This window comes from Brassica napus, chromosome C9, assembly GCF_020379485.1.
Source record: "Brassica napus cultivar Da-Ae chromosome C9, Da-Ae, whole genome shotgun sequence".
NCBI lineage: Eukaryota > Viridiplantae > Streptophyta > Magnoliopsida > Brassicales > Brassicaceae > Brassica > Brassica napus.
In genome coordinates this window covers 14,694,145-14,710,429 of record NC_063452.1, presented here as the reverse complement: position 1 = coordinate 14,710,429, position 16,285 = coordinate 14,694,145, and the positions used below count along the sequence as shown (strand labels likewise).

Below are 16,285 nucleotides of genomic sequence, written 5' to 3'. Positions count from 1 at the left end.
CTACGGTTTTTCCCATTGAGTTTTCCATGACTAGGTTTTTAGCTAGGCATCACGTAATACAAGATGGATGATCAAGGGGGAGTGTTATAAGATAAGCATTGAAATGATCATCCACTTCTTTACCAAACTCAAGCACTATGATCATCCACTCCTTTACCAACTCAAACACTATGATCATATACTCATCAAACACTATGATCACCCACTCATTTACCAAATTAAGCACCATCTTTGTTATTTTATGTATTGTTGTTCACTATAAATACCATCACTCATCTCACTTTTTTGTACACCAATAAACAAGAACAAGAGTTTATAATCAAAGAACCATTACTTCTTCTTCTTCCTTTTCTCGATACTATAAATTATAAGTTATTTCTAAACAAAGATTATGGTTATATTGTTGATTTTTTTGTTTGTTACTGGCATGTCGCCAAATTTATCAAAAAGTAATGCAGGTTCCAAACCGATCTATTCCTAAATAGAAACCGGAGTTAAACCGGATCAAGAACCAATTAAACGTTTTTTGCAGGTTTCCTCTAAACGTAGCAGCCGATTCGTTCTCTTCTGCTCTGTTTAGGTTATCGGCATTTCGTTCTCATGCTTTCTCTGTTTCTCCACGGAAGAAAGTCTCTGGAGCTGAAGAGATGGTGTAACTTGCGATTTGCAGTGAACCCTCTTCAATATTCATCTGCTTTTTCCTCTGCAAGTGCGGCTGCAGATGCGTCCCTTCAAGATGGGCGAAAAGGTCAGAACTTTACCGTCTCTTCTTACCTCGTAACATCACTGGGTTTCACCACAAAACTCGCAGAATCAATCTCAAAGAAAGTCAGCTTCGAGGATAATGGCAATCCTCAATCAGTTCTGAGTCTTCTTAGAAGTTATGGGTTCAGAGATTCTCACATCTCCAGCATCATCACAAACTATCCAGGACTACTTACACTAGACGCTGAGAGCTCCCTAGAGCCCAAGCTCAAGTTCTTAAAGTCGAGAGGAGCGTCAACCTCCGAGCTCACTGAGATCCTTTCCAAAGTCCCCAAGATCTTGAGAATCAAAAAGGACAAAACTTTAAGCAGATACTACGATTTCGTCAAAGAGATCATACAATCCGACAAGAGCTCCAACTTCCAAGTCTCCTTACCATTACCACACGGTCCCAACAAAATCAGAAACGTTTTCGCTTTGAGACAGTTAGGCATGCCTCAGGATCTCTTGTTCCCTTTGCTCGTCTCTCAGAGCGGAACCGTCCATGGGAAAGTCAGGTTCGAAGAGTCTCTCAAGAAGGTTCTCGAGATGGGTTTTGATCCCACAACCTCCAAGTTCGTGCAAGCTCTCCGCATGCTTTACCAGATGAGCGAGAAGACGATACAAGAGAAGGTCAACGTGTACAAAAGGTTAGGGTTGAGTGGTGAAGACGTGTGGGAGATGTTCAAGAAATGGCCTACTTTTATGACCAACTCCGAGAAGAAGATTACTCAGACATTTGAGACTTTCAGCAAGTGTGGACTTGTGGAGGAAGAGATCCTCTCGGCGTTCAAGAAGTTTCCGCAGTGCATCGGTGCTTCGGAGCATAACTGCGTCGATACGTTTCTAGGGCTGGGGTTCAGTAAAGATGAGGTGGCGGTGATTTTCAAGCGGTTACCACTTTGTGTTAGCTATTCTGCGGAGTTGGTGAAAAGGAAGACTGAGTTTGTGGTGAAGAAGATGAATTGGCCGTTACAGGCCGTTGTTTCTTTCCCCGCTGTGCTTGGATTGAGCATGGAGAAGAGGGTTGTCCCGAGGTGTAATGTGATCAAAGCTCTCATGAAGAAAGGTTTGCTGGGAAGTGATGAACCACCTCCTGTGGGGTCTGCGTTGGCGTGTACGGATGAATTGTTTTTGAGAAGGTATGTGGGGAAGCACGATGATGATGAGGAGCTTGTGGCTGAGCTGATGGGTATTTTAAGAGGATCTCGTGCGTCATAGACCTTAACGTTTAATTGGTTCTTGATCCTTGGTTTTGGTCAGATCCTGGTTTATTTTGGGGTAGTACTAAAAGTCTTTGTGTTGATGATCATGTTGTGATGCAAAATGTGAGAAAGGATGAATATCAGCTCAAGGCTTATTAGCTCTTTAGATTTTTTTTTAGCTGATTTTTGTTAGTCCTAAGGCAATAATGCCATATTCTGCAGAGTTTGGTAAAGAAGAAGACTGAGTTTCTGGTGAATAAGATGAATTGGCCTTCAAAGGCTGTGTTTTTTTATCCTCAGGCATTTAGACTGTACCAAGATGCATTACATACTCACAACAAGATGAGAAGAATGTTAGGCTTCTTAAAATCTCAATATGATCCGGATCTGATCTGTTTTCTCTATATGCTTAAATCTGTAGTTGAACTTGAAACTCTTTTTCCAATATATTACTTACTGAGAGAGCACAATCTTCTGAGCTTATGGTACTTTGAAACCTATGTCACATCGTTAGGACTTATAAATCATTATCATTTTCATCGATAGTCCACATCATTCTACTACTGTTGGAACCGGAGAAGCTAGTTCTGAAGGGTTTAGTTTCTCTGTTTTGAATCACAATGTAAATATGCTTTTTACTATGAACCACCACTAGAGTTTACATAGGCCTAGACATTTTACCCCAAACCAAAGTCCCGACCTTAATCGGAACCGAAAGAACCGACACTCCCATCCAAATCTTTTATGCAAAAATATTTGAACGGGAGAGCTTGGTATTTTCAGATTCGGGTACAATCCAATCGTACCAAAATTCGAATTAGGATATGAAATATCCAAAATTGGTTGAATATATTAATATTTTTGTATATATTAAGGTAATTTAGATATTTTTGGTGTAATTTGTTTATGGGCTAATCTCTCATATAGCTATTTTTTTAAGTTTTTGTCACAAAAATAACATTCAAAGAGAAAAATGACCAAAATAAATCCTTTTTATTTTGAAAATTTTAATATTTGTTTTTTATTTTTTAAAATTTGAAATCCATGTTTATTAAACAATGGTTTGACTAAGGGTTCATTAATGCTTCTATACCAGCAGGTCCATGTTTCAATTCACGGAGAAAGCGATTTATTAAACAATTATGCATGCTACGGAAAAAATGCTTACAAGGGATCTTCAACATGGTGCAAATAAACTCGGTCAGACGTGATTTTCGTAGGACGGCTCATGTGATGCAGTTAGACGTAGATCCTTATAAGGCAAGTAATATTGTCGGTTGTCAGATCGTCTATGTAATCTTTTTCATAATTGTAATATCATAATAAATCAGCGTTAAAAAAAATTTGAAATCCTATCCTCAAAACCTCATCTATTAACTCTAAATCTTAAATCTAGACTAGTTAACTAGTATAACTGTATTTTTTATCTTTTAATAAAATTTATTTTGGTCATTTTTATTTTTGAATGCTATTTTTGTGAAAATAAACTACAATGAATAATGTTACAAAAAAAAAACTACAATGGACTATCCTAAGGAATTTTTCTTTGTTTTATTTATTATTTTGAATATTTTTTAGTTAGTTTAGATAGTTTAGTTAGTTTTAGTTTAATTTATAAATAATTTATATATTTTGGATATTTTTTTGCTAATTTTTAAAGTTTTAAAAAAAAATTATTTTTGGGAGATTCTTTTCAGATATCATCTATATATTAAAAGAGAAGTACTCATTTGAAAATGTTATTACTTCATTAATTAAACTCCATATTTTTTTTGCTTGTCTTTTTCAGTTGCATTTATGAAATATCCTAAAACGAATAAAACTGTCTAATTTATTACTTGTCTTTTCAGTTACATTAATGAAATATGCTTAAATGAATTTAAACTTCCTATTTTATTGTTTGTATTTTTCAGTTACCTTAATGAAATATCCTTAAATAAATTTGGACATAATGTCATTTAATCAACAAAAAAAACTCATGAATTATCCTTACGTGCATAATTTTAATAATGGATATTTTTAAAACGTGCATCATTAAAATGTTACCTAAAATATGCAGCACTAATATATAACATGCATCAATAAAACTAGAATTTGACTCACACAATTGTACAAATATTATTTTCAGTTGATTAAATTTAAAAATAATTATTTATTCAAAAAATATTTAAGAATGGCTATGTTTCTAAAAATTATATGGTATTATTTGCTCATAACTCATTTGTCATTTGATAAATTGTTAGAAATAAAATTTTAGCATAATATAACTCAGTTGTCATTTGCTAAATTTATGGTTTTTATTTATATTTTTTATTATTTAATTATAATATTTTCATTTTATATTTGAAAGATAAATGAATTTTCTTTCAAACAATATTTTTATAAATGCATTTTTAAAAAATCTATATTATTAAAAGAGAAGTACCCATTTGAAAATGTTCTTACTTCATTAATTAAACTCTTTTTTTTTCTTGTCTTTTTCAGTTGCATTTATGAAATATCCTAAAACGAATAAAATTGCCTTATTTATTACTTGTCTGTTCAGTTACATTAATGAAATATGCTTAAATGAATTTAAACTTCTTATTTTATTGTTTGTCTTTTTCAGTTACATTAATGAAATATCCTTAAATAAATTTGGACATAATGTCATTTAATCAAAAAAAACTCATGAGTTATCCTTATGTGCATAATTTTAATAATGGAGATTTTCAAAAACGTGCATCATTAAAATGTTACCTAAAACATGCAACACTAATATATAACATGCATCAATAAAACTAGAAATTTGACTCACACAATTGTACGAATATTATTTTCAGTTGATTAAATTTAAAAATAATTATTTATTCAAAAAATATTTAAGAATGGCTATGTTTTGAAAAATTATATGGTATTATTTGCTCATAACTCATTTGTCATTTGATAAATTGTTAGAAGGAAAATTTTAGCATAATATAACTCAGTTGTCATTTGCTAAATTTATGGTTTTTATTTATATTTTTTATTATTTAATTATAATATTTTCATTTTATATTTGAAAGATAAATGAATTTTCTTTCAAACAATATTTTTGTAAATGTATTTTTTTAAAAATAATCAATTAAAATTGTTATTATCATTGAATATCATTATTTTTGACATAATTTGAGTTTTCGTTTACATCAAAACTTATCATATTTTAGGATAATTTTAATTTAAAATGTAATTTTCATATTTTTCAAACAAATTCTAAAATTATTTTAAAATATTTTGTTATAATTGTTAAAAAAATATTGAGTTGCATTTCAAATAAAAGATAAAGATATTCTAATTAAAATATGTAAAATTTAATATAGTTTTAAGAAAATTGTCAAAATAAAAAAAATTACACATAAAATAATCATGATTTTTGTTAACTGGGCGGATCATTATTTATATGATATCGCACACGAAAAAAAATTATGTTTTTAAAATTATCTAATTAACTCTATACTCATTTTTTTATATTTTTATATGATATCACACATTCGTAAAAAAATAAATAGTTTAAGATGCAAAAAAAAATATTTACTTAATGAATATAATATAAACGAATATTACAAATACATCATTTAATAAAATAAATAATTAAAAACTTAAAATTCATATCCTCAATATAGTATTATTTATAATTTGATCTGAACGGAATCCAGAAATCAAACCGAACCCGACTAAAACTTAGTAAACTCGAATGAGATTTATGAACATAACAGAATCAACCGAACCGAATCCTGTTCCGAGGACGCCCATGCCTAAGACTAAGATGTTCGAACCTAACCTGTTAGAAAACTAGTGATATATCTATATTATTAAAACAAGGGATTCGGTTCTTCTCGAAGTTTTTGGTTGTATCTCTTGTGCTCACTTCGGTAATCGCATTGCGCTCCGTTGTCATGTCATCTCTGATACTCCACGGAAGAAGGTTCTTCGAGTTGGAGAAATGGCGTCATTTGAGATTCGCAGTGAATGAATCCTTCTCTACTGCTGCAGATGTGAGTCTTCATCTTCAAGATGGTCCAAAAGGTCACAACTTTACAGTCTCTAATTACCTCGTTGAGTCTCTGGGTTTCACCACAAAACTCGCGGAGTCCATCTCCAGAAAAGTCAGCTTTAACGACAAGGTTAACCCTGATTCTGTTCTGAGCCTTCTTAGAATCCATAGGTTCACAGATTCTCAGATCTCCACCATCATTACAGATTATCCACAAGTGCTTATAGCAGATGCTGAGAGATCCCTTTCTCCCAGGCTTCAGTTTTTAAAGTCAAGAGGAGCTTCAACCTCTGAGCTCACTGAGGTTCTCTCCAAAGTTCCTAAGATATTGGGATCCAAAAAGGACAAAACTTTAAGCAGATACTATGATTTCGTCAAAGAGATTGTACAAGCCGACAAGAGTTCCAAGTTCCAAAAGTTGTCTCCTTCTTCTTCTTTGCTGTCACATGGTAGTAAACAGGAGAACAAGATTAGGAACATATCAGTTCTGAGAGAATTAGGGATGCCTCAGAAGTTGTTGTTCTCATTGTTAACATCCCATGTACAGTTTGTATGTGGGAAAGACAAGTTTGAAGAGTCACTCAAGAAGGTCCTTGAGATGGGTTTCGATCCCACCACCACCACCCTTAGTTTTGTTGGAGCTCTGCGCATGCTTTACGCATTGAGCCACAACACAATAAAAGCAAGAGTTGAAGTCTACAAAAGGCTAGGCTTTTCAGTGGAGGACGTGTGGGCAATCTTCAAGGAGTGGCCAATCTTCCTGGGATACGCGGAGAAGAATATAGCTGACTCTATTGAGACATTTCTAGAGCTAGGCTTCAGCAGAGATGAGTTTGTGATGACGGTCAAGCGTCATCCTCAGTGCCTTGGGTTATCTGTTGAGACGGTGAAGAAGAAGACTGAGTTTTTGGTGAAGGAGATGGGTTTTGCCGATAAAGGCTCTGGTTTTAAACCCTTCAGTACTTGGAAACAGCCTGGAGAAGAGGATGTTACCAAGGTGTAATGTAATCAAATCTCTCATGACTAAAGGATTGCTTGGAAGTGAACTCCCTTCAGTATCTTCTGTCTTGTATTGTACCAATTGACATGTTTTTAGAAAGGTATGTGATGAAGCATGATGTTGATGAGCAGCTTGTGGCTGAGTTGATGGGTATTTTCACCAGAGGTCCTGTTTCAACTAAATGAGCAACTTTAATGCTTGCTTGTTTTTTTAGATTCATCTGTGGATCTTTTGATGCTTACTATAGGAAACATAGAAGTGCATCTTTTATATAAAAAAAAAAAATATTTGACAAGTATATGTGATGAGAGGAGGGTGTTTTCACTCACTGATCAGATACAACAGTGTGCAATGTTAACCGATGAATCTTTAGATGCCTAACTGTTTATGAATGTCTGAAACCCGTTTGGTAATCTCAATTAGATTCGGATCCAACCTGTGTTCCTTCTCTTTGTTTTTGTAGCCTAACAATCATCAGTTAGAGAGGTATAAAACAGTAGAAAAAGGCTGAATCTTGTTTAATAGAATCTTTGTTTGTTTCTTTGATTGTTCATTTCTAAAGTGATTAATATAAGATAACACCTAATGTCATTTAAAAGAGCAGGAGGAAGAGGTATTAGAGATTAGAAAAAAAAGAGTGACTTTAGCCGATGATCATTGTAACACAGACATGATGTGCTCATTACCCAAAAGCTGCTAGAGGCATTACCAAAAAGAAGAATGCAATTTTCTTCATAGCTTTTGAGAGCATCTCCGTTACTATACAAACTAATGAACCAATAGTGAACGGCCAAGATTTAAACCCTAAAAGTCGTTTCTTTCTGGTTCTCTTCTCCGACCAAAGTTGGGACCTTTGGCGAGTCAAGTCCTAAAACGGAGAAGATGGTGCTGAACGTTGAGTGTGAGTCTTCTTCTTCTTCTCTTCTTTGAGATTTAAGAATCATGTATTCTCTGATACTCCATGTAAAGAGGTCTAATACTGAGTTACAGAAGCTCGTATTCTCCTCTGCTACAACTCTGAGTCGAAAAGGTCAAAACTTTACAGTCTCTACTTACCTCATTGAATCTCTGGGTTTCACCACAAAACTCGCAGAGTCCATCTCAAAGAAAGTCAGCTTCGAGGACCAGGGCATCAACCCAGATTCAGTTCTTACTCTTTTCAGAAGCTACGGATTCACAGAGTCTCAGATCTCCACCATCATCACAGACTACCCCAAACTGCTTCTACTAGACGCTGAGAACTCCCTCGCTCCCAAGCTTAAGTTCTTGCATTCAATGAAAGGAGCTTCAACCTCCGAGTTCACAGAGATCGTCTCCACGGTTCCTAAGCTCTTGGGTAAAAGAGGCGACAAGACTCTCAGTGTCTACTATGACTTCGTCAGAGATGTTATACACAAGTGCCAAGTGTTGTCTCATTCTTCTTTGCTACAGGGGAATCTTGAGAATAAGATAAGAAACGTAACGGCTTTGAGAGAGTTAGGCGTGCCTCAGAGGTCGTTGTTTCACTTGCTTGTCTCTCGTTACCAACCTGTTTGCGGGAAAGAGAGGTTTCAAGAATCGCTCAAGAAGGTTGTTGAGAAAGGGTTTGATCCTACAACCTCAAAGTTTGTCCAAGCTCTGCATGTTGTTTACCAGCTTAGCGACAGAACAGTAGAAGAGAAAGTAGATGTCTATAAAAGGCTAGGCTTTTCTGTTGAGGATGTGTGGGACATGTTCAAGAAATGGCCTAACTCTCTGAAGTTCTCGGTGAAGAAGGTAACTCAGACCTTTGAGACATTGAAGAAGTGTGGTCTGACTGATGAAGAGGTTGTGGCATTGTTGAAGAAGAATCCACAGTTCTTACGCGTTTCAGAGCAGAACATTGCCAGCTCCATTGAGACGTTTCTAGGGCTGGGATTCAGCAAGGGTGAGTTTGCTATGATGATCAAGAGGTATCCTGTGTGCATTGGGTTTTCTGCAGAGACGGTTAAGAAGAAGACTGAGTTTTTGGTGGAGGAGATGGATTGGTCATTAGAAGCCGTGGTTTCGCACCCTCAGGTGTTTTCATATAGCATGGAGAAGAGGATGGTGCCAAGGTGTAGCGTTATCAAAGCTCTCATGTCTAAAGGATTGCTTGGGAGTGAACTTCCTTCAGTGTGTTCTGTCTTGGCATGTACAGATAAGATGTTTTTAAGAAGGTATGTGAGAAAGCGTGATGACAAGGGGCTTGTGGCTGAGTTGATGGCTATCTTCACCAGAGTTCATAAGGCATGCCTAGAACAATGAGCAACGTTAAGGGTTTTATTTTTCCGTTAGGTTTCAGATAGATTCATGGTGAATCTTTTGTAATCTTCGTTTTTTGATCTTGTATCCTTACTATAGAGGCAATCTGACAGAGGGAAGGAACAAGTTCTAATTTGTGAAAACCTGAAACTGAAATCTTTTAACAGGAATGTTCTTCATCTTTTAAGTCATTTTGATGTTTTGGTAGCTTCAATGATGTCTGCAATCTATGATGAGTCTGAGAACAAAGATGAAGATGGGTTTCTCTTCTCTACATGACTTAAAGTGGTGAAAACACTTTTGCTTTTGTTTATATTTTGTTTAGTCTTGGTGTTTTTTTTTTTGTCTTTTTTTGTTTTTGTTTTTGTTTTTGTTTCCTAAGCCCGGCGCCAGCCTTTGTCTGTACCTTTTTACGGGCCCTGGACACGCCTCCCTCTCCACGTGAGTCGAACAGCCGACCTCGCCTCCCCAAAGAAGTAGTACCACTGGACTACGAGGTCCTGGGTGATCTAGTCTTGGTGTTTCATGTATATAAGCTATTTATGGGTGATCTAGTCTTGGTGTTTCATGTATATAAGCTATTTATGACTATGGGGAAGTTCTTTATATTGCTTTCCAGTATCTATATTATCGTTTGAGAACTGATTTTGCTTACTTGTCATATCATATTCTTCATAATTTTAGAAGTAATTAATAGTCCTAACAATTTTAATAAATAGTTTTATAATATTTATATAATTTATTATTAAAGTTTGTTTATTTGTAAGGTTTTTTGTGATTTTAGGAATAATTAACAGTCCTAATAATTTTAATAAAAGTTTTCTAATATTTGTATAACTCAATATTGAAACTTCTAATACTTTTATGATAATGGCACGTATAATCCACATAAATATTTTATATTATATTATTTATTATTATTTAAAAATGAATTATCTTTCTTGCATGCCATTTAAATATAAATATATTTTCTGTAATATTATTTAATAATTAGTTTTGTTTATTTTTCAGTTTCTCCATAATTTAGAAATAATCAAGTTTTAATAATTTTAATAAGTATTTTTCATAATACTTATATATTTTAATAATAAACAGTTTTGAAAAAATTGTAATAATTACAATGTATAGTTCACATAAATATTTGATATTATCCTATTTATTATTATTTAAAAGTGAGCTATTATTTCTTCAATGTCACTAAAATATAAATACATTTTTTTCTATAATATTATTTACGAATTAGTTTAATTTATTTGTTAGTTTTTCCTTGATTTAGGGATAATCAATAGTTTTTAATAATTTTAATAAATATTCTTTATATTCTTTATATATATTTTAATAATAAACATTTTTGAAATTTATAATAATTATAATGTATACTCCACATAAATATTTGATATTATATTATTTATTATTATTTAAAATGAACTCTTCTTTTTGAATGCACAACACACAATTGCTGATGTACGAAATGATTAGAAGCATTCCAATACTTGGACCAATGAGCCTCTATAAGGATCAACAATAGACATACACCTCAAATCAAAATCTCGAGAACCGTTCATTACACCCTCTTGAGGACTTTCCTAAATGCAATTTCGATGTCAACAAAGATACAAGACTGTAAGAGGTGGATGGACAATACACAACTACGAAAGACAACCTCCTTATTGGGGTTAAAAAATACAAGTTTCTCACGCACATAACTGGAAGTTGAGTCTAAAAGTTTATTGATGACACTAACACACATGGAATATGGGATTCAGATTAAAGTTGCACAAACACAAAGATAGATTATAAGAACTTCTCTTTTTATTAGATTTAGAAACTCTCTCAAAACTAAACCTTTCAATGTGTTTCTCTTGATGGAACATCTCTCCATGAGAACTCTTTATATAGGAAGAAGCTACATCTTTTCCTAAAGGCGAAGCTACATCTTTTCCTAATAATAATATGGAAACATTCCTAAGCTCGATATGTTTTCCTTTTTCCTTAACCCATCAAACTTCACTTTAATGAGTTAACTTGCTCCTTAAGTTAATTGGAATTATCCAACATTCTCCCCCTTAATTCCAACTTGAATCTTAGGTATATTGATCTTCAGAACTTCGATGAACTTCCATAGACCGTTACTAGGTGCATCGCATTTCTTCGATACGATGTTGCATCAGAACGTGAGTATAGATGCTTCACTGCTTCTCTATGACTCTCTCTTAAGCATCCTATGGTGCTTCGATACGATGTTGCATCAATCTCAGGCTCCTCCTCTGCCTTTGATACTTTCAAACTCGTGTGCATCAGAACGTGAGTATAGTTACATGACTCCATCTTCGTCTTGACAAGTATACCTTGCGCGTATCCTTCTTGTTTGATGTGAATGCCATCAGCTCCTTGCGTTACTTCTATACCAAGATAGTATGTAAGCATCTCGAGGTCTGACATCTCAAATATTCTTGACATATCATCTTTGAATTGCTTGATAACATTGAGCGAAGTCCCTGTACAAACAAGTCATCGATGTATATAGCTATGATCAGAAGCTCCGCCTTCTGTTTCTTTTGATATACCGCAGATTCCTTGGTGCACTTCGTGAACTCCATCTCCTTGAGAACACGGTCGAGTTTGATGTTCCAAGCTCTTAGAGCAACTGGTGCAAATACTTCGTCGAAGTCTATGCCTTGTTGTTGCACGTAGCCTTTTGCGACTAGCCTTGCTTTGTATTTGATCACCATTCCATCTGCATTCCTCTTGATCTTATAGATACACTTCAAACCTATCAGTTTCACACCTGCCGGCTTCTTGACGAGCTTCCAGATCTTATTTTTGATGATAGATTCGATCTCTGCCTTCATTGCATCGATCCACGCTTGTATCACTGCAGTTTCGATGTAACTTTCTGGTTCACCATCGATGGTGAGCAAGAGTCTGCCACCTTCAAATTCAGTAAGTAGGATGTAATCATCGAACCGCTTTGGTTTTCTGATGTTACGACCATATCTTGATGTTACATGCTGGTCTTGGTTTGCATCGTTGTTCTCTGCTACTTGCTCTTGTTCACCTGCGTCTACAGCTTCTTCCTCTTCATTATTTTTTTGCTCTTCGTGGTGTTGGTGATCTTGATGCTCATCACCATCTCCTTCTTCTGTAACATCAATATGAGGAAGCTTGAATGATCCTGGTTCTTCGTCCACGTTTCTTGATAGTGTATACGATGCGGTGAGATGTCTAGTTACACCGTTTTCTTCACAAAACGAATGAAATCAGAAGATGTGAACTCTCCTCCTCTATCGGTGCGAAAATTCTTGAGTTGTAGCTTCGTTTGATTCTCCACGTACTCCTTGAACTTTTTGAACCGATCGAACGCTTCACTCTTCTCTCTTAGCAGCATCGTCCACATATATCTTGAGTAATCATCAATTAAGACGAATACATATCTATTGTTTGCTGGCGTTGATGGTGATATCGGACCGCACAAGTCACCATGTACCAACTCCAATGCGTGTGATGCTCGATACTTTGCTTTAGGCAGGAAAGGCTTCCGAGTTTGCTTCCCAACTAAGCAGGCGTTGCACACATCTTTCTCGTGTATCACCTGAGGCATCCCTACTACCATCTCTTTGTCTACCATATTCTTCATGACTCCAAAGTTCACATGTCCTAGCCGTGCATGCCACGTCCATGTAACATCAGTTTCTTGTATTTGAAGACACTTCGGATATTCAACCTCCATTGGCGTCTTGTACAATCGGTTTGGTTGCCTTGCGACTTGTACTAATAGCCTTCCACGGGGATCTTTCAGCATCAGTAAGTCTTCTTTCATATTAACCTCACAACACATCTCGGTTGCTTGTCCAAGACTTATGATATTGTGTTTAAGACTTGGGATGTAGTAGATATCTTTGAGTGCTCTTCTCTCCCCTGTTTTTCCGATGAACGTGATCGAACCTTTCCCAACAATCTCGATGTTTGATCCATCACCGAATTTGACTTTGCCTTTGATGCTATCATCTAGGTTTGAGAAGAACTCTCTCTTACCTGTCATATGGTTACTTGCACCATTGTCAAGGTACCATATACTCGTATTTCCATCGCATTCATCAAACCTCTTAGGAAACACTCTCTCTTCGTTGAGGAATACTACTTCATGCATATATAATGCATCCGCTTCTTGTGTTTCCGTTAGGTTAGCTTCTTCTCTTGGTCGTGTAGGACAATGTGACACGAAGTGCCCCATCTTGTCGCATCGCCAACATCTAACCTTAGAGTAGTCCTTCTTGGTCTTGTCTGAAGCTTCTCCTCCTTTGTTATGACCATCAGAAACATTAGACCTTCCTTGTCCTCTTCCTCTTCCACCATAACCTCTACCTATGCCTCTTCCTCGCGAGTTGTTATTGCTTCCACTACCTTGCATATCATTCTTTCCAAACATGAGCTTCGATTGACCTTCATCTTGGGTTTCTTCTTTGATGCGTTCTTCGAAAGCCTTCAATCTCCCAACAATGTCTTCGAATCCCGTTGAATTTAGATCCAGCACTTGTTCTAACGAAGCTACGATGTGAATGAACTTCGTTCTTGAAAGTCCCTTCAGAAACTTCTTTACCAGCTTCGATGCTTCCATTATCTCTCCTAACGCGGCTGCTCTCGATGCTAAGCCTGAAAGTTTTCCTGCGTAGTCATCCACCGTGTCTGTGTCTGTCATCTTCAGTTTGTCGAACTCAGACATCAGAGTTTGTAACCTTGCTTCTCTCACGCGATCAGCACCTAGGTTACGGGATTTGATAGCTTCCCAAATCTTCTTCGATGTATCATGTTCTCCAATCTGAAGTATTAGCGCCCCCAGGACTGATTGAAAGATTAGAGCAATCGCCATATTGTTCTTCTTTGCATCGTTACTCCCTGGATCAATCGTATCCCAAACTTCGTATAAACGAAGCATCACTTTCATTCGCATCGACCATACGGTGTAGTTGGTCGATGTTAGCATCGGACATCGTATGTCCTTCTTCATCTCAAGACCTTTATCACGTGCTTGAGAATCGTCTCCCATGTTTTGATCGAAGTTACAACTCCTCTTGTAAACGACCTTCGAAACCTGGAGCTCTGATACCAATTAAAGTTGCACAAACACAAAGATTATAAGAACTTCTCTTCTTATTAGATTTAGAAACTCTCTCAAAACTAAACCTTTCAATGTGTTTCTCTTGATGGATCTCTCCATGAAAACTCTTTATATAGGAAGAAGCTACATCTTTTCCTAAAGGCGAAGCTACATCTTTTCCTAATAAATAATATGGAAACATTCCTAAGCTCGATAACTTTTCATTTTTCCTTAACCCATCAAATTTCACTTTAATGAGTTAACTTGCTCCTTAAGTTAATTGGAATTATCCAATATCAGATCAATTATGGTGAAGGAGATTGTAAAATCTTGATTGATACAATATACATGAAAACTAAAAACATCTCCATTTAAAATATCTATTTTGATATCTTTATGTGGAGTAAAAAATCCGTAGAACCGACTTATGTTTCACCAAGATAATAAATAATATCCCGACTCATTCTCTTACAACTTATAGCGATATTTTTTTTTGGATCAATTTTTTTTTTGATCAAATAACTTATAGCGATATTAACTTCGTCTTTTATACCTATCAGTAGTTTCTGCCTTTATGTCTTCATAATCCTTGTATCATCATGGTTATATAACTTCAATTTTAAAACTATGAATTTAACATAAAAACTCTAAAACTTCTTAACTATTGTCAAAACAAACAAAAATAGACAAATATCACCATTCTACAATTTTGAAAGAAACTTCCCGAAAGTCAATATGTGTATTCAATGAAATGGAAATTGAGATTTTCAATATGAAGAATCATTCATAAAAAATAAGAAAAATAAAGTTCACACAACGATCAATTAAGATTTGGTTAAATCCCAATAAAAATCTTAGCGAATAAAAAATTAATTTAATAATTTTATCAAATTTAATAATTTATACAAATACAATAATAACATTAAATTTATAACTCATTGGGTATTAGTCCGCATAAGGTGCAGAATCTCAGCTAGTTTTATGTAAATGTTGTTTTGAATTTGGCCCTTTTGTAGTTCAGAGTTTTTCACATTTACATATGTTAAAAAAGCTGGGTTAAAATATAATGAGCCTTTTAAAATACAATTTGTGAGAGAATAAAACAAAAAAAGTTATAAATGCAGCCTGCCTGTTTTGAAAATATAACATTTTAATTTGAAGAATATTTTGAGCCATGTCATATATAACAAAACAAAAAAACATTCAATCGTGGGATGCACCATACATAATTCACATGAAACTCGACATGAAAATAAACAAATACAATGACAGATTTTGATATCTTCAGAAGGAAAAGGGTACATAGAAAATGTTGTCTTTCTTTTCATTTTTAAGAATTAGAGTCTTTTGTCTTCTTCTTGTGCACAAGATTCTTCATCCACTTGAAACTTATGAAGTCAATAATCTTGGCTTTGGTCGTGCCGGATTTCTTACCGCCGGCACTTTTGGTGTTATCTTCCTCCGGCATCTCTCCGATCCCTCCGGTTCCCCATTGATCCGCCCAACTTGGTGCTTCACTTGTCATATCTTTTCACAACCTAAATGGTCAACCATCTTAGTTCAAATTAAACATCATATCAAAAATCTTCAATTAATCAAAGAAAAGTAATAATCTAGAGATACATACCTTTAATGTGTTGAGAGGTCTTCTTTGGAGAGGAAAGACAATTTTGGTTAAGAAAAATGAGTGATAATGTGGGGAGAATGGAGACTACTAGATTAATAGTAGATGTGTTGTTCTTTTGTTTTATAAAAAACTGTAAAGTATTTAGATAGGTTGTCCCTTTTGTTCGGGGTTGAAATCTTTAGATTTAATAATTTGTAGAAATATATGTTTTGGATCGTCTTTGGATACACTTAACCAACTCAAAGTTTGTTCGTTTCCGACTTTCAAAGCAAACGTTGTTTGGAATATTTAGCTATAAGGTGTAGGTCGAGATTAAGGCAACTTAATGTCTCATTCC

At 35.0% G+C, this 16,285-nt stretch overlaps 2 protein-coding genes and 1 pseudogene across 2 annotated transcripts; all 3 read left to right on the top strand.

The window, feature by feature from the left end:
* The first annotated feature begins 515 nt into the window (after positions 1 to 515).
* LOC106418958 lies at positions 516 to 2,242 on the top strand. The gene has a single exon (XM_013859727.3). The coding sequence runs from the start codon at positions 601 to 603 to the stop codon at positions 1,963 to 1,965; it is 1,365 nt and encodes a 454-aa protein (XP_013715181.2). The 5' UTR covers positions 516 to 600; the 3' UTR covers positions 1,966 to 2,242.
* Positions 2,243 to 5,656: 3,414 nt separating this feature from the next.
* Positions 5,657 to 7,298, top strand: LOC125593442 (annotated as a pseudogene).
* Positions 7,299 to 7,584: 286 nt separating this feature from the next.
* On the top strand, positions 7,585 to 9,414 carry LOC106418515 (transcription termination factor MTERF2, chloroplastic-like). Its single transcript, XM_013859270.3, has one exon. The coding sequence runs from the start codon at positions 7,904 to 7,906 to the stop codon at positions 9,224 to 9,226; it is 1,323 nt and encodes a 440-aa protein (XP_013714724.2). The 5' UTR covers positions 7,585 to 7,903; the 3' UTR covers positions 9,227 to 9,414.
* The last annotated feature ends 6,871 nt before the right edge of the window (positions 9,415 to 16,285 follow it).